Genomic DNA, 26879 nt, shown 5'->3' on the forward strand with positions numbered 1-26879 from the left:
CGCTTTCACACTGACCGAAGTGGATACGCACCAGCTGGCCATGTCCATCACCACTGCCGGGTGGAGAATTCCTGATTATACTTAGATCCCACAGACCCTGCTCTGTCATTAGCAGAGAAGCTCTGCTTGTGCACCGCAGTCTGAAATGCAGCCATCCGGGAATGCTGAACGCCTTGCCTGAAGGAGCCAGGTGCCTTCTGAATCAAACATGAATGACCTGCTGAAGGTGCCCCTGGCGCACGTCCTCATGCTGGCAGCCCTCAGCTTGGCTGAAACACTCCTGAAAGGTTTGCTTGGAGGGGTTTTGCCCTGCTCTGCTTCTGCCACTTGCTGAAGGAGGTTTTGAAAAGGGGAAGGCATCTCTGGTAACGGTTGTGTGGGTGGCATGGGAGCACTCCTGAAAAGGACAAAAATGTGCTGCTTTTGCTGGTCATTTCACTGCTTTTAGAAGGATAGCAGTGAAAATGATCTTGTGTCTGGGATCAGAGGTTCTTTTCTAGGAAGGGCACATAGTCCTGTTAGAATGGGAAGGAAAGGCCTTTGGGTTCAGCCTGGGTGGGATGGACATTTCTCATGTCAGATGAAGCTTACAGGTTTTAATGGCTGGTAGCACTCATTGCTGCAGAGCCTAAGACTTGTGGCATTCTGAATGCTTGTGTATGCTTATAAATATATAAAGCTCAAAGGAGAAGTAAATAGCTATAATGTTTTTACAGAGTGTATATATTTATAAATACAAATATGCAGGTTTGTATTGCATATAACATAAAAGTTATGATACCTTCTTCCTCTCTTGTGTGTACATACACAGACACATGCACACATACTTTTAGCCAACTCAAGAACTGAGAAAATTTTGTTTAGAAAAGTCGTTGAGGTACTAAGCGCAACAGTGTTCTTATGGACATACTGTCTGGTACCCCTGTGGACATATGGCTTTGCTGCATGGCCGTTGTCAGGAGCCATTTGAAGCATATCGGAAACTGTAGCTTCAGCAAAAGAAAGAAAAACCTTCAAGGACCTGTTGGGCCAACACGGCTGCTCCTGCAGGCCTGTGCTCTTGCAATTGCTAGTCAGGTTAGTCAGGCTGGCCTCAAAATGTTAAAAAAAAAAAAAAAGGTCTCTTCTTTATAAAAACTTCTGAAATAATTTTTTTTTTTTCCCCTGAAGCACTAAAGTAAGTTGGTGAACCTTGGTCTTTTTGAAATCAGTCGTAAAATGGGATGGGGGAGACAAGAAAAACAAAGAGGAAGGGGATTGATTTTTTCTGACGGAGCAGTGCAATGAAGAGATACGCATCCCTTCCTAAAACATCACGGGTAGCCAAATTGGCTTGTTACCTGAGAGAGGCTGAAACATGACTGCAACCTGGCAGTGCTCTGTAAAGGTTTTGAGGCATTAGCTGAAAACACGATTAGCAGTTTTCGACTAGAGGAACTGCAACATCTCCTGACTCCTGCAGCACTGCAGGGAAGGCTGCCTCTGTTTTCCTGTTTGCTTTGTTTGCTTAGCTTGTCTTGTTTCAAAAGTGCGAATCCAAACCCAAAGCCAACCAATTTGGAAGCTTCTGGTGGGCTGGGAGTAGAAGGGGAATTTCTCATGGGCCTGGTGACCAGCTTGGGTCATTTTGCTATCTTGGGAAACTACAGCTGACATCCAGAAAAATGGCACCTGTGTGGCTTTACAGATACATAAGCTAATTGATTTTTAATGTTATTTAAAGCCACAGGACTACCTAAAATATTTCAGAGACCGCCAGTGGATGTGTGTGGAACAGCCTGGTGCCATTTCTGTATGCTGATAGTTATGTCTGTGCATTGTTTGGCTTTTATTTTCCCACGTTAAAATCTGGCAATGAAGGCACCATAAGTTTTCACTGCTTTCCCGAGTAAACACAGACTGACACCAACACCTGAGCTTTCTTCTATGGCTCTTAGAAGCAAGTGCCACCACAGCCATTTTGGGGCTCTCTCATCACCTCACGACAAAATGGCGTCGCGCTCCCCTGCTCACTGTGCCCTGCAGACACACCATGTGTCCTCTGGCCTTATGCTATCTGCCCTTCACGCTGGCAGTGGGAGCCTGCCTTCACCTCCCTGCTGGCCTAGCACTCCTGTGTAATATCAGGAAGGTAAAACAGAGCATATGTTCCTGTGTAATCTGCTCTAGGTGTCCCTGCCTTGGCAGAGGGGTGGGACTAGGCGACCTTCAGGGGTCCTTTCCAACCCTCACCATTCTGCGTAATTCTGTGATGTGGAATTTGGGAAGGCAGCTTTAAAAAAAAGTTCTCTCTCTATTTTTTACGTAAGTAAAGTACTGTTGGTTTGGACAGTATTTTCCATTAGTATGGGGTTTGATTCTGCTGTAAGAACTGTGCGTTGGTTTTAAGGAGATGCCAGGTCAGACACAGTGTAGGCACTATTGCTAAGGACGATTCTGTCATTTGCTGAATTAAAGAGATAGGTATCATAAAAGTACTTTACTGTTGTTAAAGAATCTATTTTATATATAAAACTAACAGCCCTTGTCTACCCAAAAAATAATGTCATTCTGCATACTAGCTGTTGGTACAAATCTAACTTTATTCTTTGTGCAATGCTTATCGTGACAACATAGTTATAAAACTGGTTGCTTGGAATTTTGGTGACTGCAAAAATTTGCATTTCTCAGGGTTAAAAAAGCATCCTTCCAGAGATCAAGGCATGTGGAACACTGCAATAAAAATTACTATATAAAATTAGATTGTAAAACTCCAGGCTGAACGCCATCAAAACCCAATAAACTCTGTCACGAAACACCAATGTCCTCTTTGAAGCAGACAAGATAGCCATCGGTGGAGGTTATTCTCCCAAGACAACCTTCAGCAGCATGGAAATTTAGGCTTTATGAAAATCTTCCACTTGCTTCCATTAGCATGGGTTTCACTTGAGGTGGAATATGGATGATGACTTCTATCTGGTGTTACCTAAAATGACCCAATAAATTGAAGGGTGATACAGTCTGAGGCAGTGATCTTATATGATGAATCTGACACAGACGTATTTTAACTAATGTTAAGTTAATATAATATTTAGTGCAACCTTAGCTGTAGTTTTAGGATCTTTTTATATATGTATAGTCATTACTAGTTATGCAATCTGAAGTCATATCATCTGGAAATATTATTGAAGCGTATTCATTCTAGTGAAATTTCAAAAACGTTAGGACTTTTACATAAACCTGATAAGTGGAAGATGATCCTTTCTTCCTCTAGCTGCATTCCCTCAATGGCATTCTAATTTTTACTCCCATGTAAATTGAAAAAGCATTAAGGTAAAGGCTTTCTATTCTTCTCAGTCACTTAAAGCGGAACATCTTGCTTTTTTTTTTTTTTTTGAAGGGAGGAGTAAGATTGATGTAGTTTATTTTTTGCCTGGTTTTAAATCTTACTGCACTGTGGAGGGCCAGCAGATACATTTCAGGCAGGATTTTGCTGTGAAAAGGCACACAGCGTGCCAGATACTGCTACAGTCAGAGAGGAACAGGAAGATTCTTGCATCCGCTGTACATGCTCAAGGTGGTGTGTCACGAACATGGTATGAAACTAGTTCATCTCAGCACAGCTGTCAGTGAAATCCAGTCTAGCAAATACTGGATGCGTGTCCCTTGCAACCACAGATTAAAAGTCATTCAAGTGTCTTTGGAGGCAATGGCTGCAATGCATACCATAGGCAGGGAGAGTGATTCACTAGGCATAGCCTTTGATCCCTTCCAGCCATGCTTCAAGTCTTTTACTAGGGCAATGGAAAATGTTTCTAAAGATGCATTCAAATAATATATGACAGCAGGTCTGTGATAATAAGCATCAGACACAGCTACTAGACTTCTAAACCTGGTGCTACTTGGTTAGAAAAGGTGAGAAAAAGAGAATGCTTGCTACTTGTGCCACAAATCAGGAAGGCGTGTAGGGCCTTTACAAGCCTGGCTTTGAAAAATATAGTGCTATATAACAGGTTTGATTTGTTTGTTTCTTGTTTTGTTTTTGTTTTTTTTTTTTTTAAGAGAAATTTGAGTTGATTGGAACAAATACTGTATTAACGACAAAACCCAAATCTCATATATTACGAGCCAATAATGATGCAGTGTGCCAACTGCAGGGGCAGGTCAGCTTGGCTTTTATTTCTGTGCTGTTCTTTGCACTTTCAGCCCATGCAGTGCCACCCCTCTAGCAGGGGGACAGCCTCACTTCTGTCCTCGCAGTATGCCATCCAGTGCTGTGCACCTTAGGTGAGAGGAGGGCTAGAAACCAAGGACACACTGGGCTTGTTGGAGATGCCCCATGCTCTGTTTTGCACTCTATAGAGAGAGCACAGGGTAAATGCAAAACATGTAGCACACAGCAGAAGGTTGCCGCTTCAAATGTGGAGGGACTTGTGCTACAGCAAATGTGGAGAGAACGTGTGAAGCACCACTGTGGTGTGGAAAAAGCCATTGAATGACCCTGCAAGGACATGCATGCCTTCACCAAAGGGGTCTGGCAGGCTTCGTGCCTCTCTCTGGCAGGCACTGGGAAGTTTTCTCATTTTCTCTTTGTTCACACAGCTCCATTGATCAGCACTCCTCTGGAAACAGTGGATGCCCTGGTAGAGGATGTCGCTAAGTTTGTCTGTGTAGTGGAGTCATACCCTGAGCCAGAAATTACGTGGACACGCAACGGCATTCCCATCAGGTAGGGAACAGTCCTAAACCCCTCTAGAATCTCCTGCCAAAACAGTCAGTGCTTTTCTTCATGATAAACGAGATATCCAGAAACTTCAGAATGAGTCTGTGGTGGGGAAAAGGGTGAGCAGCTGTAATTATACAGGAATCTGTGCTCCTTAGGCAGTGACAGCAGCACCTAGGGCGTGCTCTTGCAGCTTCACACACTTGAGATTGGAGACAGTTGATTTCTGTGTCAAGAAATGAAAGTTTGCTCTCCAGCTTCAGACTATGAAATCTGCTCTGTTCCTCAGTTTATGCATTTATGAAGCAGGAGGATGCTGTATAGTATTTAAAAGGAGCATTGCCAGACTCGTTGCCTGAGTGTCTGCAATGCGCTTGGAAAGTTTGCATTGGAAGGAGGGTTGTATGCATTCTGGTTTGCTTCTAGTTCTGGATCATAAGTAAAAGGCTTCTTATTGATACAAGACACTGTCAGATATTAACCACCAGTCATCAAGGTACTGTCAAAGAGAGAAGCCTTGGAAATGTGTTATGAAAGTGCTACCAATGTCTTAGCCTTATTGCTGTATACAGGCTCTTCAAAGTAAACTGTACTTGATCTTCCAACTCTGAAATTACGTCATGTCTTCTACATGTTTTCACATCAGTTTCTCATTCTAGATTGCTCTCAGTGACTCCATTTGTAAGGGAAAATTACGGAACAATATTCGTGTAACACAGTTAAGGCCCATTCTCCGCAAAAGATGCCTATATAAGGCAGATGGTCACCAGCAGCATGGTTCCTGATATTGCAGTCAAGCATCCAAACAGCCCTTGAACCATTGCCTCAGGAGACTCCAAGCAAGTTAGCATCAGCAGGAGGATTCTGCCTTCAGAAATCTGTTTTTCATTGCCTGCAACAGAAACTCAACAAAAACCTGGCCCAAACCCTCTGACCCTGGCCTTGTTGCAGGTTGGAGGTCTGAATTTCCATGGATGTTGCTCACAAACAGGTCACCTTTCTCCTAATTCCTTCCCAATCAGTGACACCATGCCTGAAAATCAAAGCTAGGAGAGAAGTCATTCATGCAGGACCATGGAGATTACACGCCTTTCTTTCCCCATGCATGGTCTTTGAAATTTCACTCTCTCTATTCTAAGATCATATGAAAAGCAAATAATTTCTAACACCCATCCCCACATCCAGAAGCCCAACTTATCATCCTAAAAGCCATTCTGCTCTCTCTGGGACCGTGCCTTTTCCACGTATTTACTAAAAAGGAAAATACTGACCAAAAAGGCTCTGCTGGTGAGGCCAGAGAACGCAGGTGCTTTGCTCCCTTACTGGGACTTCTGGAGGAATATTAGCAGCATCTTTCACTTTGTCAAATCTGTGTTGGCATTAAAAGTTCTGTTGATATAAAAGCTCAGACTAAAGGGAAACAGATAAGCTGAAAATATCTATTGCTTTCCGAGAACATGTAGGAAAATACTTGCACAGTGAAAAAGGGTTTGATCAGTGGAATTTATTTTTTTTCGCTGGAAAAACCCATGTGTTTATGTTCATCTGTGTGTATGTGTCAAGCTTCATAGTTTTTGCAAGAAATAAATATCAGTTATTTTATTCACAAAATTTTCTTCTTTTGCCTTTCTTTTTTTTCCTTTCCACAACAGTAGAAATGTTTCCATAACATCATCTGTTTAATAAAAAAAAAATTATAATTATTATTATTATTATTTTTATTCTGAAGAAGATTTTTTTAAAAATCTCAGGTTTTTAAAGTCAGTTCCAGTTCCTATATAGGCAGTCTTTCTCTTTCACTGAGTCATGATACCTAAAACAGGACCAAACTGGATTACATTACTTGTACTCATGACTGTCCTTGATCAGGCAGAAACCCAACTACTAACTTTACCAATACCTGGCTGGAAAAGGAATCGCCACCATACTCATGGCAGACAGGAATTGCATGGTCTAGTGGGGACCAAACCAAATACTAAGGCCTAGCTTCATATTTTCAATGCTTTCTTTTCTTTTTTCAGGTTGAAATTAAAGAGTAAAACAAATTGGCGTTTGTAGTACCATCAGTGGTCTGCAGACACAAGTGCAATTTCCCCTCTCCATCCCTGGCTGTCCCCCTACCCCTGACAATTTGTGCTGTGCCCTGCAGGCTGTTCGACACCCGGTACAGCATACAGAGGAACGGGCAGCTTCTGACCATTTTGAGCGTGGAGGACAGTGATGATGGGGTGTACTGCTGCACAGCGGATAATGGGGTTGGAGCAGCTGCGCAGAGCTGTGGAGCTCTCCAAGTGAAAATGCGTAAGTGGGAATGCAATTTCTTTCTGTCATCATGTGAGTATGTAATTGAGAGCCTGAGCAAGCTCCCAGGTATGGCTCCTGTGGGACCATGCTTAGGGCAGATCCATGTTGCTCTGGGGCTGGTAGAGTCCTTTGAGGTGGAGACATGGCACATTTGATCATATCTTAACTAAAAGCAGTTGTGTTTATTCAGTTTGAATAACATGCACTTGTGCTAGGATCAGAGAAACTCTTTGCATAGCACAGGATATAAAAAGGTGCTTTGAAGAACACCCTTTGCACACAACTTTGTAAAAGCAGAACAATTTGATAGATTAAACCTCTGTGGCAGTACTGTATAAACCCCTTGTGAATTTTAAACATATGATTTCACTAATCAGATTTATGCCTGAGGATGGCAAAAGCAAGTAAGTGCTTTTTTTTTTGGATGTTCTTAATAGCAGTCTTGACAGGTCTGAAGCACTGTGGTGTAAACATCATCATCCCATGGGGGTGGAAGAGAACTAGTTCTCGCAAAGGACTATATACATGCTGAACTTGGTGAAGCTGAACTCACATGGCCACAGTTATTTATACAAACACTTAAAAAGGCAGCTGAGATATTACTGGCTAAAGTGTCTGTTTGTAGGTAAAGATTTGTTTATGCTAATGAGAATGACCCTTCAGGCCTGGTAATTCTGGGGCTGTCCAGAACCCCAGTCGCCTGCAGGTGGGGGCCAGGCATTGGTGCTTTCTGAAGGTAATTTTTCTGCTGGTTTGGTATTGTACAAGGGAGGGAAAACTTCCCATCTCCCAAAACACTAAGATGAAGATTTTCTTTAGTCCCAGCTCAAAGGAAGCTAAGCCATGGTTTTTTTTGGCAAAAAGGATTTTATTTTTTACCATAAAAATTACAGGAGATTGATTAAAGGAGATTGATTGCTTTTTTCTTCAAGGATGAGCTTTTCTTTATAAACCCTTCAGTGAAGGACACAAGTTGCATTTACATGCTCTTCTTGTGAAGCTAGAGACAAGCCTCGCTTAAAACTGTTTCAAAACTGATTCACTCCAGATCTGAACTTTCACACATGACACTGTTTATGCAGTGAAGAATGTCAAAACCTGGAATGCAAATGCTCTTCAGTATTGGAAATACTTTTATCTGGATTTGGATTTTAGCTCAGGCCCTAATTCAAATGCCTGTCAATCTCCATTTGTGAAAACAAAAAACCCACGCAAGTTAGCTGCTTTTGCGCACATTAACTGGAACCTTGAACACTGTGCTTAAGGAAGTTTTTTCTTTCCCAGGCAGCTCATGACCTACTAAGACTGCATCTTAGTCTACTAAGACTAGTTTTAGCAATGCAAATTGAAAAGCAGCAGATATTTTGTTGTAATTTCTGAACTTGTCCTATTCTTGTATCTCTTAGCTTCAGTTCGAATTTATTTGTTTTTATTTTTTTTTTTAACTTTCAAATTTTTAGGACCCAAAATAACTCGACCACCTGTAAATGTAGAAATAATAGAAGGATTAAAGGCTGTTCTTCCTTGTACTACAATGGGGAATCCAAAACCTTCTGTTTCATGGATCAAAGGAGAAACAGCTGTAAAGGTGAGTGGAGAATGAAATTTAAGTAATGCTAACTATTCACTAATGGTGCTGTGTTAAAATATTAGCATCAATTACAGCATTTGTAAATTCTAGTTGCTAAGAAGCAAGCATTTGGGAAATCCAGAGTTCATCTCATAAATGTCTGCATCTGCAATAATTCTACCTATAAACCAAACATCCTTTGTGTATCTATATTTTATATGATATGTATTTATTACTACTAAGCAGGGCCAAATTCTGCTGAGTTTGTGAGTATTCTCTTAAGTGAGAGCTACTGAGCCACTTGGCTAAGATTCAGGCTCTTTCGAAGCTGTAATTCACTGATCTGCAAAATGAGGGATGGGTGTGTCATTACACAGCTGAGCAGGAAGAGCTTGCCCCAGATACTTCAGGTGTAGAACAACACAAATGATTTTCATGCGTGTAAGCCCAGTCTGTCAGTGGATATTTGGTGCTGCTTGTGTGCAGTCTGCACGTAGAGCCCTACCTCGATCGCTCCTTCCTCCAACAGGAGAATGCTCGCATTGCTGTCCTCGATTCGGGGAATTTAAGGATCCACAACGTTCAAAGAGAAGATGCAGGACAGTATCGATGTGTAGCCAAGAACAGCCTTGGTACAGCTTATTCAAAACCTGCAACGGTGGTAGTGGAAGGTGAGTAACCCTTGCATCGGGCTCCAGCTCCATGTGCCAGCTCCTCGTGCGTATCCTGTTAACTTGAATTAACCTGAAGTTTCACGTTGATGTCAACAAAAATATCCTAAGGGGTGGCCCAAAAGGCAGAAGAAAAGACAAGAAAAGAAAACATAGTGAGAAATAAGGAAAATTTGTCCACAAATATTCCAGTGCTGTCTGATAGTGAAAGAAATTATCTGTGGAGGGTCCTTGTCCATGACTGCTGTGGCTCTGGTGGGATATTTGTCTAAGGACGGACTCTCAAATATGTTTTTATTTCTGACTGGTGGTTTCTAAGTTGTCACCCTGTGTCTTGTGTGAAAAGCCCCACCAGACTTGTGGTTACTCTCTATGGTTTGTGGAGATGGATAAGTAGAAAGCTGATGGCCCCAGAAACTTGCTGAGAGAGCCTGATCAGAGAAAGCTGCAGCTACTAACAGTGAAGTATTTTGCAGTATTATGTGTATGTCCTCCCTTTCCTCTGATTTTCCATCTGAACTGGTTGATTATTCTGGTAAATAGACCTTTTCTCTTTGAAGACTTGAACATTTTCCGCCTGCTAAACTGAACACTGGGCTCATTTTTCAGTTTCTGGCCTTTATGTGCTCGGTGTCTGTCTCTTATTTGCAGAAGGTGTTTGTTTTGTGGTGTAAATGATCATCAGTTTCAGTGCTGAGACCAGTGGACCGCAGGGGAACTCAAATGTAGGCAAAGAGGCATTCAATACTCCTGAATACTGTAAGAGAAGTTGGGTTATGCAAGGTTTTGCGAAGTGGGACAAGGGATGACTGACTCACTGGATGAACTTATTTCTTATTCAAAATGACTGTACTGTAGAAAGTGGAGAAGGGTCTCCATTTGCCTAGTAAGCTTCAAAAGATGGATGTAGATTACATTTAGCCTAGAACTATCACAGGTTACTCCAGATGCAATTCCATTTCTAAGAGGACCATTGACTTTTTTTTCTGGTAGCAGTATCCAGATATTAGATCCAACTATAAATTACCATAGGTCTGTTTTTTTCCCTAAAAAATGCATTCCTTTTCATTTCTTTTAATTTCTTTTTCTTTTCCTTTTTCCTTTCCTTTTCTTTTTTCTTTCTTTTTCTTCTTCTTCTTCTTTTTTTTTTTTTTTTTTTTTTTTTTGTATATTTACTCTTGCAGACTTCAAGTATGTTAGAGATTCCTTAAATAGCATTTAAACAGGAAAGCAGCTATTCCTAATCTAGCTGTACTTCTCCCAGGCTAAAATGGGGCAAACTGAAGACACTTGGATCTGGCTGGGAACAGCTTGGGTCCTGGGTTTTGGTTTGGACCCATCACTGAGACAATGGCCAAAGGCTTGTAAAGAATTAAATGTGAATGGCAAATACTTGGTGCTGTGCATACAAGTCCCCCTTCCATGCTGAAGGGCCTCAGGAACTGGGCTTTTATTCCTCCAGATCTACAAGAGCCAGTTAGAGAACCTAAAAGTGAGCTGGAACTGTACCAAAATCCATGCTGCTAAGGCTGATGCCTTGTTTTGTCTCTGTTTCCAGAATTGCACAGCTCCCTGTTAATTCAAGGAATGGCAAAATAATCCACAAATATCCTACTTGCAAAGGACAGCTTGTGTGTTCATTTTAAAATCAGGAATATTAGTTCTTAATTAATCAATAGGATCTCAATGCTCTCACACAGCCTATTCCCTCGTGTTCCATTCATAAGTTGGATGAATAAACAATGCTGTTCTCCAGGCTTGCCTTAGCTTCTCTGATGGAGCACCCATATAATATAGCTTGTTTTAGACTGACACCCAAACTAAACCAATGCATGCTTGGTTTACTTTTTCGGTTCCAAAATCCAAAGGTAATAAAATCTTGACTGCAGCCTGTTGTGTATACAGATCGCTTCCCTGCCCAGTATTTTAGATTAATTCTTATGGATACTTAGTATACGTACATATGCATATATAGCTTACATACCTATGTATGCATGCATGCAGGTATGTATCCCTCTCACACACCTCTTTTGTTATTATTTTTAGTATCCCTCCCCTCCTACCTCTCATGCCCCCTTAGTATCAGCACTTCAAAATAACTCCGAATAACTAATAATCTAAAATTACTTGATGCAGGAAAATCACAGTCCAATCAGTCTTCTTTGAGCAATCATTATATTAAAAAAACTTATGAGAATATGCTTCTTTTTGCTTCTCTGTAATAACAGTATAATATTTTTCCTTAAGTCCTGTTGGTACCATTCACTTGAGTTACTCCTCTGCATTGTGGGTCTTAATATTAAAATAAAATAAATAAGCATGGCTGGTTAACTACAAATATTTAGTTCCAAAGTAAATGTCTATTCAAAGAGCAGTGCAAACATTTATGCCTAGCTAAATCTAGATCACACAGGTCCTGGTTTCTGAAAGACATTTCTAGTTTTCTATTGTGAGCTGCCATTTTAACGGGTTCAGTGCTAGTTCTGCAATTAGTTTCAAGCATAGTTCAAAGTGCAGAAGTTTCTAACTTCTTGAAAGACTGACTCTCTGCCTCTTGCATGCAGTCAGGCTCCTCAATGCACATACAGTCAGGCACAGGCTTATACGACTTGATGAAGCTGGGCCCAGAAACTACAGCAAATCTCAGATATGTAAAATTATCTATGCAGGATCCACTCATTCAAACTGGTGATAATCTTGGCGCAAGCATTTATGCCACTGAGATGCCTATGGTCCTATTTCTTCTCTGGTTTCAGCAGTCCAGGGTGCAACAGTTTGAAAAATCCTGCTATTTTGATTTTCTAAATATTTTTATTCCATTCCTTGTTGACTTTCCTCAACATTTATAGTACTGGCCTCTGTTTATTACTTTTAAAGCACAGCTTTAGTATTTTAAAAAGTTTATTATTTTAAAGGCAAAGTTAAAATAAGTTGAGGAATGATTTTAGATGAAAATTCAGTCACAGTTCTTGTCAGGAAAAAGAAGGCAACAAAGGCATCTCTTAGTGGAACTGGTTTTTCAGTTATTCCTGATTTTCACTGGTGAAATAGGGGAGAAGGAGATAAGGATCCTCTGGGTGCTGCCACCTGCATAGACTAGTCCCCAGCCAGTCCAGACTGCTTCCTCTCCTGGGATATGTTTCAGGCACCAGAGTTCAGGTGATAAATTCTAATCAGTTATTGAGCTGGGCTAGGATTTTCTCCTTACAAGGTATAATCCATGAGGTGTGGAAACATGATTGTAATGGATCTGACTGCTGGATGTGTGAGAAGATCTGGGGTCTTCACTGGGAAGCGTGCTGAGCCCATGGACAGCACTGCTCTCACCAGAAGGCTGCCTGGGGTGCCCGGAAGGTGTTAGGAGGAGAAGAAGCAGAACATGGGGCATCATCTTGATTTGACATTAGGAAGCAAGTGCAAGAGGTGAGGGATGGGGAAGGGATACAAGAGGCAAGTGCTGGGCCAAGAGACCTAAGTGAGCAAGAATGCAAGGTAGGCAACCGTCTTACTAAAGGAAGAGTACACACTATTTTTATGATCTTGGTTTGTTCTGTAGCAATTAAATGACACACACATGACTCTGGTTTAACTCTGAAGGGACATCTCGGAGAAGCATGGTAGATTCTTTCTGACATGTGCTAGGGTCACTATGAAATGGTCCTCCACCAGTGCAGAGACTGTGCGGAAGCTGCATTGATGCATTGGGTCAGCTTTACCTCTTTGGTTTTGGCTCCTTTATCTAATTACTTACAGTCACACAACTTATGAAGAAAGGTCTAGTAGAAGTACTTCTGTGAGGCAGAAGTGCATTACACGGAAACAAGCCTTCTCCTCACCACCATGCAAAGCAAAGCAAACGAACACTGATCAGTTTGTTGATCGTGTTAAAATTAGGGTGTGAGGATGACTTCCTGTTGCTCATATATGTCTAGAGATGGCTACAGGGGTTAATACGTGCATTGAGATAAAGGAACAATGTTATAATCTTGACGTTTTGACAATAACTGTGTTTTTTAATTTCCTGGAAGCAACATTTCGGACCTCCAGTTTTGTATTCATTTTCCATCATCTTAAGCATTTTCCTAATTAGCTGTTTAATTGCTACATTATCAGTCTTGATAATGAACAGTTCTGCTAATGATAGAAAAACATTTAAATACTCAGTAAAGCAGTACCTTGCCAATGGATTCATACAAATTTCCTGTTGATTGCTGGAGTGATGCCCAAAGTAAATCTGGCTGAAAGGTTCCTGAATGAATCCAAGATTCAGAACTGTGGTGGAACGGAAGCATTTGCTTGCTTACCTGATCTGTAGTTCACACAGATGTCTGAAGGCTGAGGTTTATTTTTGGCTGAGATGGCTGAGATATTCCATCTAGTTTTATCTGGAGAGCACTCATTGGAAAATAAATAGGAGAGCAGCTATTGCCTTCAGTTGTTGAGTGCTGTCCTCAGTGCAGAAATTCCCATTGAAGTCAGTGAAAATTGAAGGCATGGTATAGACTTCTAGCATGTGCCAAGAATGCAATTCTTGGCCTTTGTCTTAGCATTTTAAATCCGTAGGTTTTGCATGGAAGGCAGCATTAGTGAGACATTCAACTGTTTTTTCCTTCATACATTGGACAGCTGTTTATGTAACATACGCTGCAGAACAGGAGGAATTTCAGTTTTCATTGCTGTTTGCAAGTAACATTGATCCAGCCCATTAATAGGAGCAATTCAGCAAAAGCTATGCAAGAGCTCATCAGGTTCAGCTTCTGGGTCTGCTGCTTAGGGCTGTACTCCCTTTGTGGTCCCCGTGGCTTGACATGTGTAACAATTATATTGTCCATACCCATGATGTATAAATTGTATGACATTAAAAGAATAAATTTAAAGCCATGATCTCTTGCCTGGTAAGAAGCATGGGAATATTCCTATTATAAGTATGCCTACCACTCAGACACAGACAGAGGCTGCCTAGTAGGTTTTGATTTTTATTTAATATGCAAAATAAATTCCGCTGGACACCATTGCTTTAATCTCTTCCTGTCTTTTTCAGATGTGATGCTTATAACCAATATTCAAAGTCGATACAATTACTGCATCAAATAAGAAGCATCTAATGCAAAACGGCAGTAAACCAAAACATTTTGCAATAATTTCCAGGCTTGATTGCCGCACAGGGCTCTGTGTTCTGGCAGAGTTTTGTGCTGTGTTTTGAAGAAAGGTATCTTTCTCTCTCAGGGAAAGGAAAGTGCCACTTTATGAATTGGTAGAATAGGCTCATGTGCTTTATGTTTTTAATCTTCAAAACAAAAGAGTCACAAAAGAAATTGAAAAGTAGGCCATGAATTGATTATGACTTAAAAGTAACAGCTGTTTATAGATCATGTTTAAATCATGTTTCTCTATCAGCCTTATTTTACCTTTAACCAAGGAAAAAAACATTTTCCGGAAACAAATGAAGTTACTACCATTGAAATGTACAAAGGGTTATGGTGGATTAGCACTAACACAACTGAAGGTGGAATTTTCTTATGAGAGGTGTCCTTCCATTACGACAAAAGCATGTGCATGGAAGTCTTTTGCTACAGGAAGACAGTCTGAATTGTCTACTGTGCTTTTTAGCCTTGCATACTGGGACTTCATGCACAGAAATCCTGAAATAATGGCTTTTCTTTACCTGAGGATGCAAAGCAAGCTTCCTGTTGTGCCTTTCTAGGTGTTGCACTCAGATAGTAAAACCTCTGATCTTCCCAGTTTGCCCAGTGATGCATTTTTAATGTTGAACAAGAAAGAAAAAGGATATAAATACATTAACTGTAATGTGAAAGGAAGAGTACACAGATGGTCCTGTTGGTTGCATGCTGAGTTAGATGCACCTCCATCTTGTGATTTACATGAAGTTGAACTCCATCTCCAGCCTGTGGCACCAGAGAGTTGTGGAATTCAGTTTTGGAGTACACTTGCAATAATGCTTAGCTTTGAAATCATCACTGTACAAAAAACATGTCTATAAATTAACAATCATCTGTCAGCAAAAAACAAAAAAAATAACTTGGGTGAAGTGCTGGAAGATCCAGTGTGCTCATCAAGAAACTAACTGGATTCTCCATGGATTTAATGACATTTTTGAGTCACGTCTTCTCTGCAGTTTTCAGCTGTCTGAGTGGGATTGGTTGAGGGCTACTGATTCTTTTTTTACCCAGGCAATTTCATTCATCCCTCTGTCTAGTGCTGTTGCTCTAGTTCCTCCTGCACTACTAAGTGACAACACACAAAGCAAATAAATCAAAATAAGGGTAGAAGCAGTACTCCTCATGCTCCCTTAACTTAGATGTTGTTTGGTTTTGCATTCCAACCCTGGTAGATAGAAGTATTTTCCTCCCCACAGTTTATTGCTTATTACTAGCTACTATAATAATACTCTTCCACAGGCCACAAAAATGTTCCCCTATAAGCCACTTGTGAGAACTGCCTTAGCCTTAAAAATAGGAAGGTTTTCCTTGGAGAATCATTTCTTCAAAGGGAAGGTTCTGCCAGGACATAGACAGATTTGGTCTAGAATTTTTTTTTTTTCTTTTTTTATTTTGTCTAATTCTTGGTGGCGGTGATGGGACAGCAAACCAGATAATGATAGAAAGCAGTGCCTTGGCTATTTAGTTAACAGACTATGCCCACTGAGTGTAAAGCGCTAGCTTCCTTCAGCTGTTTTGTGGACCTCTGGACAAATTTGCTTCTCAGATAAATCAAAAGACATGAATGTCACACCATAATTGAAGAAAAAATATTGAAAGTATGTATTTAGTCCAACTAATCTATCCGTTTGGATGTACCACATTCTGGAGATAGGCCCTATTTCAAATGAAAACTGACTCCAGATGTGCCATCCAGACAGTTTTCTACAGTTTTGTGTCAACACATCTATACTTGGCATAGATGAAATAAGAAAGGGAGATATTGAGAAAACACCAAAGCAGCCAGTCAGCACTGTTACCCTGACTCTTCCCATGTTGCTCATAGTTCAGCTATTGATGTGAAATCTGGAGTTTTATCTGTGCCATCTTCTGAGGTAGGATGTTTTGGGTGAGATGGATTGCCAAATAGCAGACTGACAAGGAAGTTTGCAGTTTTGCATTTAAATGCTAGGTGAAAATTCCTAAGGTGAATTCTGATACCTACACTGAGGAAGAGTAGCTCTGCCATAAGGAGAAGCAGAAACCCTGGGAAAGAATTTCCTTCTCTGTCTTCACTGATGCTGATGTACGCACAAGCACGCAATGTTCTATGGCAGTAAGTGGCGAATACTGCAGTTTGCTATAAAAAATCAAAGAGTTTTGGGGAAAAGAGCACTACAGGGATAGTAAATAGTACTGAGCTTGGCTGTAATTACACCAAAGTAATTAACTTGCCTCAGCAGGGTGGCATGGGCATTACTGAAAGCCCAGAATATCTTATTAAATCTCCTACTTTCTGCATTCACCATAGTCATCCCAAGGTTCTCAGGTGCTGCAGATATGACCATAGCCCTAATTACAGGGTAACAGGGCAAGACACAGGAAAAAAAAAACTAGCCTCAGACCTTCAGCAAATCAACAAACAAACGTGAGCCATTCACTTTATTCCAGAGCCCTGCTTTGTTATGACAGAGACATGAGATGCATGCTGCCTTAGAGTAATTGCCGCGGGGTGGCCTCCTGCACTGCGAAGCTGCAAAACAAGTTTCCTGAGACCATGAGGTTTCTGACAAGGCATATACGAGCAACTCTTTAATAGGCATTTGAGCCTTTTATTTCCCTTTGTGCAAACCTCTTTTCCTCAACAAAAAGTTTGGAAGGGCACTTAAAAAATACATGAATTTCTCACATTGTTGCATGAATTGTGGTTTTAAGAAAAAAATAGTTACTGCAGAAGAAACCCTTCTGGCTTGTAAACTGTCTTGGTTAGCTAGGAAGGATGTGCTTTCTGCACAACAACAAGGAAAGCAGAGGATAGACAATACCCACAGCAATCAGGTAAAGGGGGGCAGAGCAAACTGAGACAACTATCTTGAAGTGGCTGCCTTTTCACACTGAGAAACCAAGACAGAGCTGGGGCTGAAGATACAGAAAGGAGCGTTCTGAAGGCAACCTGGAAATTTTATAGAATCTGTTAAAAAGTCCAGTTTTGGTAATTTTAATGTGGACCAATACAATTTTTTCCTGAGGCTGATGCCTTCTGTTTCCAAGGTCTTTTACATCTTTCTCATTCAGGTAGCCTTGGTGGAGGTGAAAGCCCCTCTTTTGACTCTTCCAAACTCTACAACTCTAGATTTTGCCTCTAGCAGTAATGTTAGTTCTAGTGTCACACAATATTTCTAGTATGTGTGCCTATACTGTGGAGCAGAAAGTGTCCGCTGTAGTACTGCTCTGTGTAGGAATAGTTCCCTCATGTCCCTGAAATTGAATGCAGCTCCAGGCAGAGTCTCACAAAATGGGCATCTCGAAATAGGAGTTGAGAACAGGGAATGAAGAAAAATGTCTGGGTAAGGAGGGACTAAGAGAATTTCCAGCATTGAAAACGAAGCACATATGATGGATAAGGTGAGCAGGGAACAGGCTACTTGCTATCACCTCAAAATAAGAAACATCCTAGCAACTACTGCTAACAGCACTTTAAAATAGATGAAAACAAGCACTTTTCACAAGGCATGTAATTAAATTTATGGCATTGCTGTTACCCATTGGTGAAGACCACCTCAGGATGCTGCAGGATTTATCTCAGTTTTGGGTATCCGGGTGATTTCCATAACTGCCTGCTCCATTCCTGAGAGTAGAAGAGATGGAGACTTGTGTGCAGCTGTGGAGATTTCAGTACGTGCAGGCAGAGTGGTAGCCTTGCAGTGATCATGGTGGGTTTTGTCACGACTGGAACAAGCAAAAAAGTTGTTTTTTGACTCAGGGGAGTGGGAATTTCTTTTCCAGTTTCACATGCAGTAATGAGTAATGGCAGAGTTAAATGCACATAGCGTGTCTCTGTACTGTAGAAAAGCCAGAGCATGGAGAGGTTTAGAGGGATCTTTCCTTCAGAGAAACCGAACACATATATAAGACCAGTACTGACACGAGAAGTATTTCCTCATTCATTTCCTTGGGAAGTAATATGAACACATTATCCTCGCTTGTCCTTGAATCTGGTGTTTGCTCAGTCTATAGAAATGAACACTTGTACGGAATGGGTTTTATATAGTTACACAGGATATAAGCTATCTATTTACATTTTACTCCTGGTTAGTATAGTTTTGTGTATTTGCAGGGTCTGATTTTAGGATTCCAGGGACATCTACATGCTCTGCAAAGTCTTTCACAGCCAAGAGCTTACTGTGCTGGCTGGTGCACTTAACATCATATGAGTCCTTCTGCTGATGCAAATTGTCCTACCATTTGTAAATCTTGGAGCTCACCCTAAAATAAGGTTACCTTGAAAATCTATTGCCTTGCTAAGAAAAACTTCCTTTGATATTAGATAACATAGCTTAGAATCTGAAGGGATATGCTTCAGGGTAGAGATGTTGCGGTTTCCTCCATCTCCTTTCCACACAGAACTTGAACTGGCCTTGCTGTCTGTCTCACAGTCTCAGGCTCCAGACTGTGTGTCCATGTACTGCCAGGCTGTTAGAACTACTACAAGACCAAAAGCTCCCAAAATACGCATCAGGAGCCAGACGAGCTTTGAGATCTTGAGATTTTGTACAAAACAATCATATTTCGATTGCATTGAGGGGTTCTCCTCCCACCTTACCACAATAACCAGGTGAGTGGTTGGAGAATGATCAAGTAAGTACTGGTTGCTTACAGTGCTTCTGCAGCTTGCTCTTCTGAGGCCCATACCTAATGGGGCTGTTCCCAAAGAAATAGTACAGTGGCTGTGTGCATTTCCTATTTCATTTGTACAATTTTTTTCTTTTGATAGTATGCATACACATGATTCTCTGGCAATGATCATGTTTAGACAGGGATTAAAAAAAAAGAGGTAAGCAATTTGATAGAGATAAGTGGAAGTGTCTCATGTCGGCTTTGCCTGTGGCATTTTGCTCCTCTTTGAGATTACTGGGTAGGCTTCCAAAAAAAGAAAGGCTGAGGTTTTGGTACGAAATATTCAGAGATCAAAGCAAAACTGACCTTGCTGTTATCTTGGGATTTAATTGTTAACCCAGCAAATTTGGAAGGGAGTGGGAGGGTGACAGCAGGCTTTGAGCAGTGGCTAAGGTACAATGTGAACTGTTCCCATATGGAGTCATGTGGTGAGCCATGTGCAGAGCCTCTCACTGCCACTGCAAGAGGAGTTGCTGACCATGCTTACAGAAGGATTTGTTTGTTTCCTGTGCTGGGATTTGGTCCTCTCATGTCAGCTGCAGACACTGTGCCTTGCTCCTTCAGCCCTGGTTCTTGGCATGCTGCACACAGCTCGGTGTGGCTGTCTCCACAACTGCTGATCCATGTGCTGCCTGTTCTCAGCCTTGGTATTTCAAGAATTGTTGGGATTTTACACGGGTTAATTTGAAATGTCAGAAAACACAAATGCTGGGGATTTCTGTGTGTATATAAAACGTATTTGTCAGACCTCCCCTCATCTCTCACCGGCGGGAATGAAATTGTGGCCCCTGTGCTTGTTAGCTCTCCTTGACTGCATGGTTTAGACTTGTCAGGAAGAGTGAATGGATGTGGGATGAATGAGTCTGAATGGGGATTTAGACAACCAGACTTCTCACTGGCAAAAGACTGCGAACAATTGGCACAAGCTTATGGTTCTTCAGAGCATATAGGTGGCAAACACAAATGATTTTTTATGGATTAGTAAGCAAGGCCCAAGCCCGGAGAGCTCCTTGTTAGAGAAGGAGTCATTTCAATCTGTCATGCTTCAGCTACAGAAGAGCTATGTGAACACTGGTGAATGCAAAAAAAAAAAAAAATGCTTGCAATTTAGCTACTAAATGCTTACCCATGAATAGTACGCAGTGCAAAGTCTTTGCTGGAGTATTTATACCACGAAAGTTTCCGAGGCAATGTGTGCCTTACCAATCTCCCCAGTAGTGTAGACACATTGGTCCTCAGCACAACACCAGTTGTACCAAAGGAAAACACTTTTTCCACATAGCAGTTGCCTTTACTCACTGTGTTTTATAGCATAGCTGGAAAAAAAATTGGCATGAGGCCTGGCCATACTCACCCAAAAAGTCATTTTTCATGATAAAACAAAACAGTATGGGAAAGTGGAGCATGCTGACATATCAGATCTGGCAGTATGGACGTACGAGGTCTGGCTCACATTTTAGGCCAGGCACAGACTGTGGTGGTAAGGGAGCATGCACCCACAGTTGCCAGACAGTTGCTAACATAAGTTTAGTTCTTGTTAGCCTTACATCAGTTTAGACTATTAGGTATGCTTTAGTGTTTGCCAGTACTAGCAACAAACTTAAATATGACTACACATGGATATTGACAGGCTGGGTTAATTCATGTACTTTGGAAAGCGTTGCACATATTCTCTGAAAGTCAAGGTTCACCGAAGCCAGAAGAGGCTTTGGAAACCATCCCCACCCCACAGCCTAATGCTTGACTGGGCCTGGTACATCAAAGCCAGCATTAAGGTTTATGAAACCCTGGCTAGATGGGGCATCTTCCTGCAGTGGGGCTGTGTGCATGAGGGCTTCCAAAGGGCATCGCTTTGCCCTTTCCTGGAAGCAGCAGCATGGCCCCATGCCACCCAGGCTGCTGCCTGGATGTGACTGGCCCAATCCAGCCTGCTTTAGGAGAAAAACAGGCCTTACCCAGTTAGAGGGCAGGCATATGCCAGGACTGCAGGATCAGGCCCCAAAAGGTGGAAATGAAACACAGCTCAGTCAAAGGCAACAGGAAAACAAAGTTACCTGGAAAAAGTTAGCTGTTCAAACTGGGGGCTGGTCAGGGGCCTTGCTTTCATCTTTTTATAGTATAAAAATTTTGTGACTGAAATAAAGCTGGACTGTTTGGACCGGATGATGTTACCTAATTCTCAGAAACGTGAGCAGCTGCCTGTGGTGCAGATACCTCCTAGCAAGCCCCGCAGTGCACAGCACATCATTTAGCAGGGCTGTAAAAGAAAGGATTTATTAAGGGGCTTAGGAATGAAACTGAACGTGCTGGCTTGGCTCTTAGCTGGTGGGTTTCGTTTCCAGCTCCTCTGTTTTGTTTTCCACTTAAATAAATAAATAAATGAAGCTGCCTTAGCTTGTCTTCCCTAACTGCTTTTTGGCATGTCCTTGGATAAACCCCGTGCTGAGAGCCTGGGTGTCTTGATATGAATGTTGTTAACCTTGTGGTGATGTAGCTAAACAAACAAAGGTCCCGGCAAAATCCGCTTTCATGAGGATCTGGAAAAAGGTGTTATAAATCACCTGTTTTGGGGGAATTTTCATTCTGAGGAGAAATGAAAACAAAGCAATGTCCTGAGCCCACCAAATAACATGAACTTTGCAAACACTTATTGCAATATCCTGTTCTTCCTCTTCCTGTCTTTCACCTGACTCTCCCAGCCAGTTGCTTAGGTTGGCAACATCAGGATTGATCTTTCTTCCTTAATTTTGCCTCTTTTCTTTGTGTAATATAGTGTGGGAAAAGAAAGTCACCATTTTGGGAGCTGGGTTCCTCCATTTACCCATAGGACAGATATCCTTGCTGATGTAGTCACCAAAATGGACCTGAAGCTCATCCTGGTGGTCTTACCCAGCTTTGTACTGGTACAAGGTGACACTGGCTGCTCTCATACAGCTCATCCTGGCTTTCCCACAGCAGCCGAGTCTGTCAGCAGCAGCAATGTGTCTATCATCCACCCACAGATGATGGGACTGAGAAAGATCTGATGGGTTTTTTTAACTTTTTTTTAAACGATGTTTCCCAAGCAATTTCCCTTTTGGAGAATATGTCCCTGGGTGTGCTGCTCAGTGGCGGTCCAAAGCATGCCTGGAACTGTGGAGTCCAGCCTTTGTCAGAGGGAATTTCTCACTTAAAAATAAAATAAAGTAAAAAGACCACAGGTTGTACAATTCACAGTATCTAGAGCTAAGTACTACAGTTAAATAGCTAAATTTACTTAAAAAAAAACATGCAAGTGTAAGTACTTGAAATGTTAAAGTATTACATCTGCAACTTCAACTTTGAAAGTCCTAGAAGTACACACAGTGGCATTGGAGATAACAGGAACTTCCATTCTTCCACACTTTGGAAATTGGCTTATTTCTTGAAGGGTCCACTTTTTTTTTTTTTTCTGGCCGTCACTCCCTGTGCTGGATAATATACCTGCAATACTTTCCACAAGGAATATGGGAATGCTTAGCAGCTGTCGTTGAATTTTTTACAGAATCATAGAATCACAGAATAGTTAGGGTTGGAAAGGACCTTAAGATCATCCAGTTCCAACCCGCCTGCCATGGACAGGGATACCTCACACCAGACCATGTTGACCAAGGCTCTGTCCAACCTGGTCTTGAATGCTGCCAGGGATGGAACATTTACCACTGCTTTGGACAGCCTGTTCTAGTGCCTCACTACCCTCACAGTAAAAAATAATATCCTTACAAGAATAATAAATAGGATATTGTAATATAAATAACATAATAATATTAATTATTAATATATCAATTATACTTATTATTAATTACATTAATATAATAAATATAAATAGGCTATTATAATAATATCCTTAGAGAATAATATCCTTTTATCTAATCTGAACTTCCCCTGTTTAAGTTTTAACCTGTTACCCCTTGTCCTATCACTACAATCCCTGATGAAAAGTCCCTCCCCAGCATTCTTGTAGGCCCCTTCAGATACTGGAAGGCTGCCACGAGGTCTCCACGCAGCCTTCTCTTCTCCAGGCTGAACAGCCCCAACTTTCTCAGTCTGTCTTCATACAGGAGGTGCTTCAGTTCCCTGATCATCCTCGTGGCCCTCCTCTGGACTTGCTCCAACAGTTCTATGTCCTTATTATGTTGAGGACACCAGAACTGCACACAGTCCCTATATTTGGTGTTTTAAGTGTGAATGGCCTGACCATTTGCTTTCCCTAGGCTGGCAAATAAGCACTCCTACCAGCAGTGTGGTGAGCTACTAAAGCTAGTGCCATGATTAGTGCTGGCAGGAGGACTCCGGGAACTGCGATGCAGCTTTCTCGTGCATGAGCTGGATTAACCGCCATGATCCCTGTAGCTTTGGTCCCTGCTTGTGCAACTGCCATAATTTTCAAAATGTGCCTTTTTTATTCCTGGTTGAAAGATCCTTACAGATTTTGGGAGAGCAGTCGGTAGAGATGAGGGCATACGTGCCTGTGTCTGGCACCTTCTAACAGGGTGCTGTTAGAGGACTTCGCTCAGTGTTAATGAAGTTGGGCAAGATGTGAGCAACAGGGTTGTCAGGCAGGCAGAGTCCCAGCAGTACACTGAGAAACCAGCAGCAGCATGAGAAAAAAACAAAGAGACATATTCTGCCTCTGGGAGCTAACATGCTGGCTTCAGTGGGAGCCATATGCACATCAAGGCTGCCAGGAGACAGGCACAGAAGTTTAGTATTTCTCTGACTGAAATATAAAAGTAATTATGAGCTTGGCCCAGAGCACTCAGGGCTGAATTCATAACCATCTGGTGTTAACGGCCTGAAGTGAAACTTCAGGCAAAGCTTTCATTTTACCTATTATTCATGAGGAAACTTCCTGGCCAGTAGCTGCAGCTTTACTTGTTAGTGGTAGAGCTTTGTACCTGGCTGCCTTGCTGAACGACAGGGGTTTCAGCAGCCCCCAAAGCAGCTATGCTTTGATTTTAAGCAAGTGGCACCAAGCACTGACAGTGAGGGACTGCTCGGAGACCATAGAGCAATTAAGGAGTGGAATATAATACCTATCTTCCCACACTTTTCACTTCACTGACTTTAATCTTCCTAAAAAACCCTTCCCAGGACCCTCTTGAATGGCTGTGCTCCTAAGCCAAAACAGTTTCTACACTGAAATGTACTGTTAGTGTTGCCTATCCATGAACAAAAGCTAGTTTTAGGCTCTTTGTTAACATGAATCTCAGCCCCTTCCCAGGCCAGGACTGGGTGGGAGGATGGAACACAGGAACAGGCTGCCCAGGGGGGTTGTGGAGTCTCCTTCTCTGGACACATTCAAAACCCGCCTGGACACATTTCTGTGTAACCTTATCTAGGTGTTCCTGCTCTGGCAGAGGGATTGGACTAGATGATCTTTTGAGGTCCCTTCCAATCTCTAGCATACTGTGATACTGTGGTTATGTGGAAAGCAGATAATTTTTTTATTCCAACCGAAATTTTGCAGATAAAGCCTTTTCATCATCCCAAATGGTGGGGACAGATGCTCATTTTCTGAAGGGACACTTACTGGTCTTCTAATCACTCTGCATTGGAGATCTCCACCTGAGAGCAACCAGTGGCCAGTGCCAAGAGGTGCGCTGAGTAGACACAGATGACCTTGACATGATCAGACACGTTGGTAAGGGGAACCATACAGATAGCAAATGTGGTTAAAAGGATAATCAGGCTTGTCTGAGAACTCCAAGAGAAACTCCGCTGCATACTAACATTTCTGATGGAGATTTCTAGCTACTGCTGTGCAGCCCAGAAAGAAGAGAGCAAGTGTTAACTCACTAAGCAAGTGAAATTGGAGTAAGAAATTGCACAGAGCTATTTGGCCTGCTTCTGCACAGACATTCAGGTATCTCCATTAAAAAGTCTGGGTCAAAACTCAAATGTTCCTCTTGAAAAATATCTCTCTTTGTCTGCTTTCCTCTGTGTAGTCCAAGTACAGCAGCTGAAATACAGCTTGTGAAGGCCATCTGAGCTGTGTTTCTGGATTGAAATAAGTTTTCAGCAAAAATACTTCAGTTCTTCTTCCCACACATCCCACACTCCCCCCTGCCCCCCCCCCAAAAAAAAAAAAAAAAAAAAGGAAAAATCGGGGCTGGGGGTGATTATCTTCAAACTGCCCACAAAGGAAGCAAGTGCTGTAGAAATGGAAAGCCACTTCAAAAACCTATTTTCCTCCTGCAATTGCATCTTCCTAAAGTCATTGCCAGCCATTCCCCCATAACCCAGTGCTGGACTCTCTCCACTTAGGGTAGGTTGTTGTGGCATGGAAGATGTTGGGGTTTGCAGCTCTCCATGGTAACTTCTAATCACTGTGGTCACACTGCGGAGCTTATCTGACCCTTAAACTTCATGGTACGTGACATGCCAATGGCCCCCCTTGATGACTTTGAACAAGTTTTGCATGAGGTGACCCTCGGCAGGGCAGCATGGTAGCTTGCTGTGTATTTGCTCTAAACTGTCCCATCTGCATACTGCCAAGAACTTTTCCCTTGAGTTTTTTGCACATCGCATCCTCTGAGGCATCGGACTCAGATGATACAGAAACCTCCAGAGGTAAAATTTTGGTCTGTAAGGTGCAGCACAAACCCATGCCAATCACTTTCTTTCTCCTCCTCATTTGTCTCCAAAACCTGTTGCTCACCGGAAAGTCTGTGCTATGCTCTGCTTTTATTCATGGGGCTTATTTCAAGGCCTGCTGGGGAGGAAGCATCCCCATGCCAGCACGGCTTCAGCTCTACAGCGTTGTTCAACTAGCGCATTTGTCTTCTCCTGCAGTTTTTGCCAGAATCCTGAAGGCTCCTGAATCCCAAAATATCACCTTTGGGTCGGTGGTGACGTTGCGGTGTTCAGCAACCGGCCTTCCAGTTCCCACTGTCACCTGGCTGGAAAATGGGAAAGCTGTAAGTGCCTTTTTTTTCATGCTTTTTGCCCTGGAGGACTGCTAGCAGCAGGAAGCACAGCCCAGGGATTAAAACGCAAGGCTGGGAGCCAGGGTCTATCGTTTCTATTCCTGCCTTACTTAGCGCCTTTCTGTGCAATCAAGCTGAGCCCACCTCGCCTCCCTGCTACAGTTTTCTCCTCTGCAAAGCCTCACCCTTCTCCAGAGTGTTGCGCGGGTTAGTGTTACGGTCTGGGAAGCCTGAGATGAAGAATGGTTTAGATGCCTACAGCCTTCCCCTGAGACAAGGTTTCTAGGACTTCATTGTGTGTTTAAGTATTTCTGCAGCTACCTTTCCTCTCTAATGTGGTAACAATAACATGGCAAAATTGTTTATTTGACAAAATACACAAACTGAGGTAGTTAGGTGGTGTGAACTGCCTTGAGGCAAAATGCCTGTGGGGCAGCATATATGCACAGCATATTTGCAGATGAATAGATCTGAAATTTTCTAGACTGACCTAGGTGACACGCTGAAGCATGTCACAATTTATTCCTGGCTAGAAGCCCATCCTCAAGAAAGGTACACTCTCTTCAGTGGCAGGCACCAAGAGATGCAAATCCACTGCTTCTTACAGGAAATTGCTCTGTGGTCTAATGTTCCTGACCATTCTAAATAGGTGCCTGCTTTGAACTCGTCTGGCTTTCATGTCCATGAGTAGGCTATTGCAATGCCTTCTCTTCAGCTGAAGAGCCACTTGACACCTGATATTGCCTCCCTGGGAGTAAGCGATGCACCACAGTTGCAGCGGCTCTGCAGCCTGAGCCTGTCACAGGTTTCCTCTAGTCTTCATATGGTTATGGTCAATATGTTATATAC

The 26879-nt window shown here is 42.1% G+C and overlaps 1 protein-coding gene across 1 annotated transcript in view; it reads left to right on the forward strand.

The window, feature by feature from the left end:
* Positions 1-208: 208 nt before the first annotated feature.
* Positions 209-26879, forward strand: part of MUSK (muscle associated receptor tyrosine kinase) — a gene marked incomplete at both ends in the record, with an annotated part of 52736 nt that continues 26065 nt past the window's right edge. Inside the window, 6 exons of the mRNA XM_080638327.1 lie at positions 209-287; positions 4582-4708; positions 6852-7003; positions 8467-8594; positions 9106-9247; positions 25897-26021. Of these exons, the coding sequence (XP_080494453.1) occupies positions 209-287; positions 4582-4708; positions 6852-7003; positions 8467-8594; positions 9106-9247; positions 25897-26021 (753 nt within the window). The remainder of the gene's footprint in view (positions 288-4581; positions 4709-6851; positions 7004-8466; positions 8595-9105; positions 9248-25896; positions 26022-26879) is intronic.

The sequence above is a fragment of the Psittacula echo genome (genome assembly GCF_963264785.1).
Source record: "Psittacula echo genome assembly, chromosome: Z".
In the NCBI taxonomy this organism is placed as follows: domain Eukaryota; kingdom Metazoa; phylum Chordata; class Aves; order Psittaciformes; family Psittacidae; genus Psittacula; species Psittacula echo.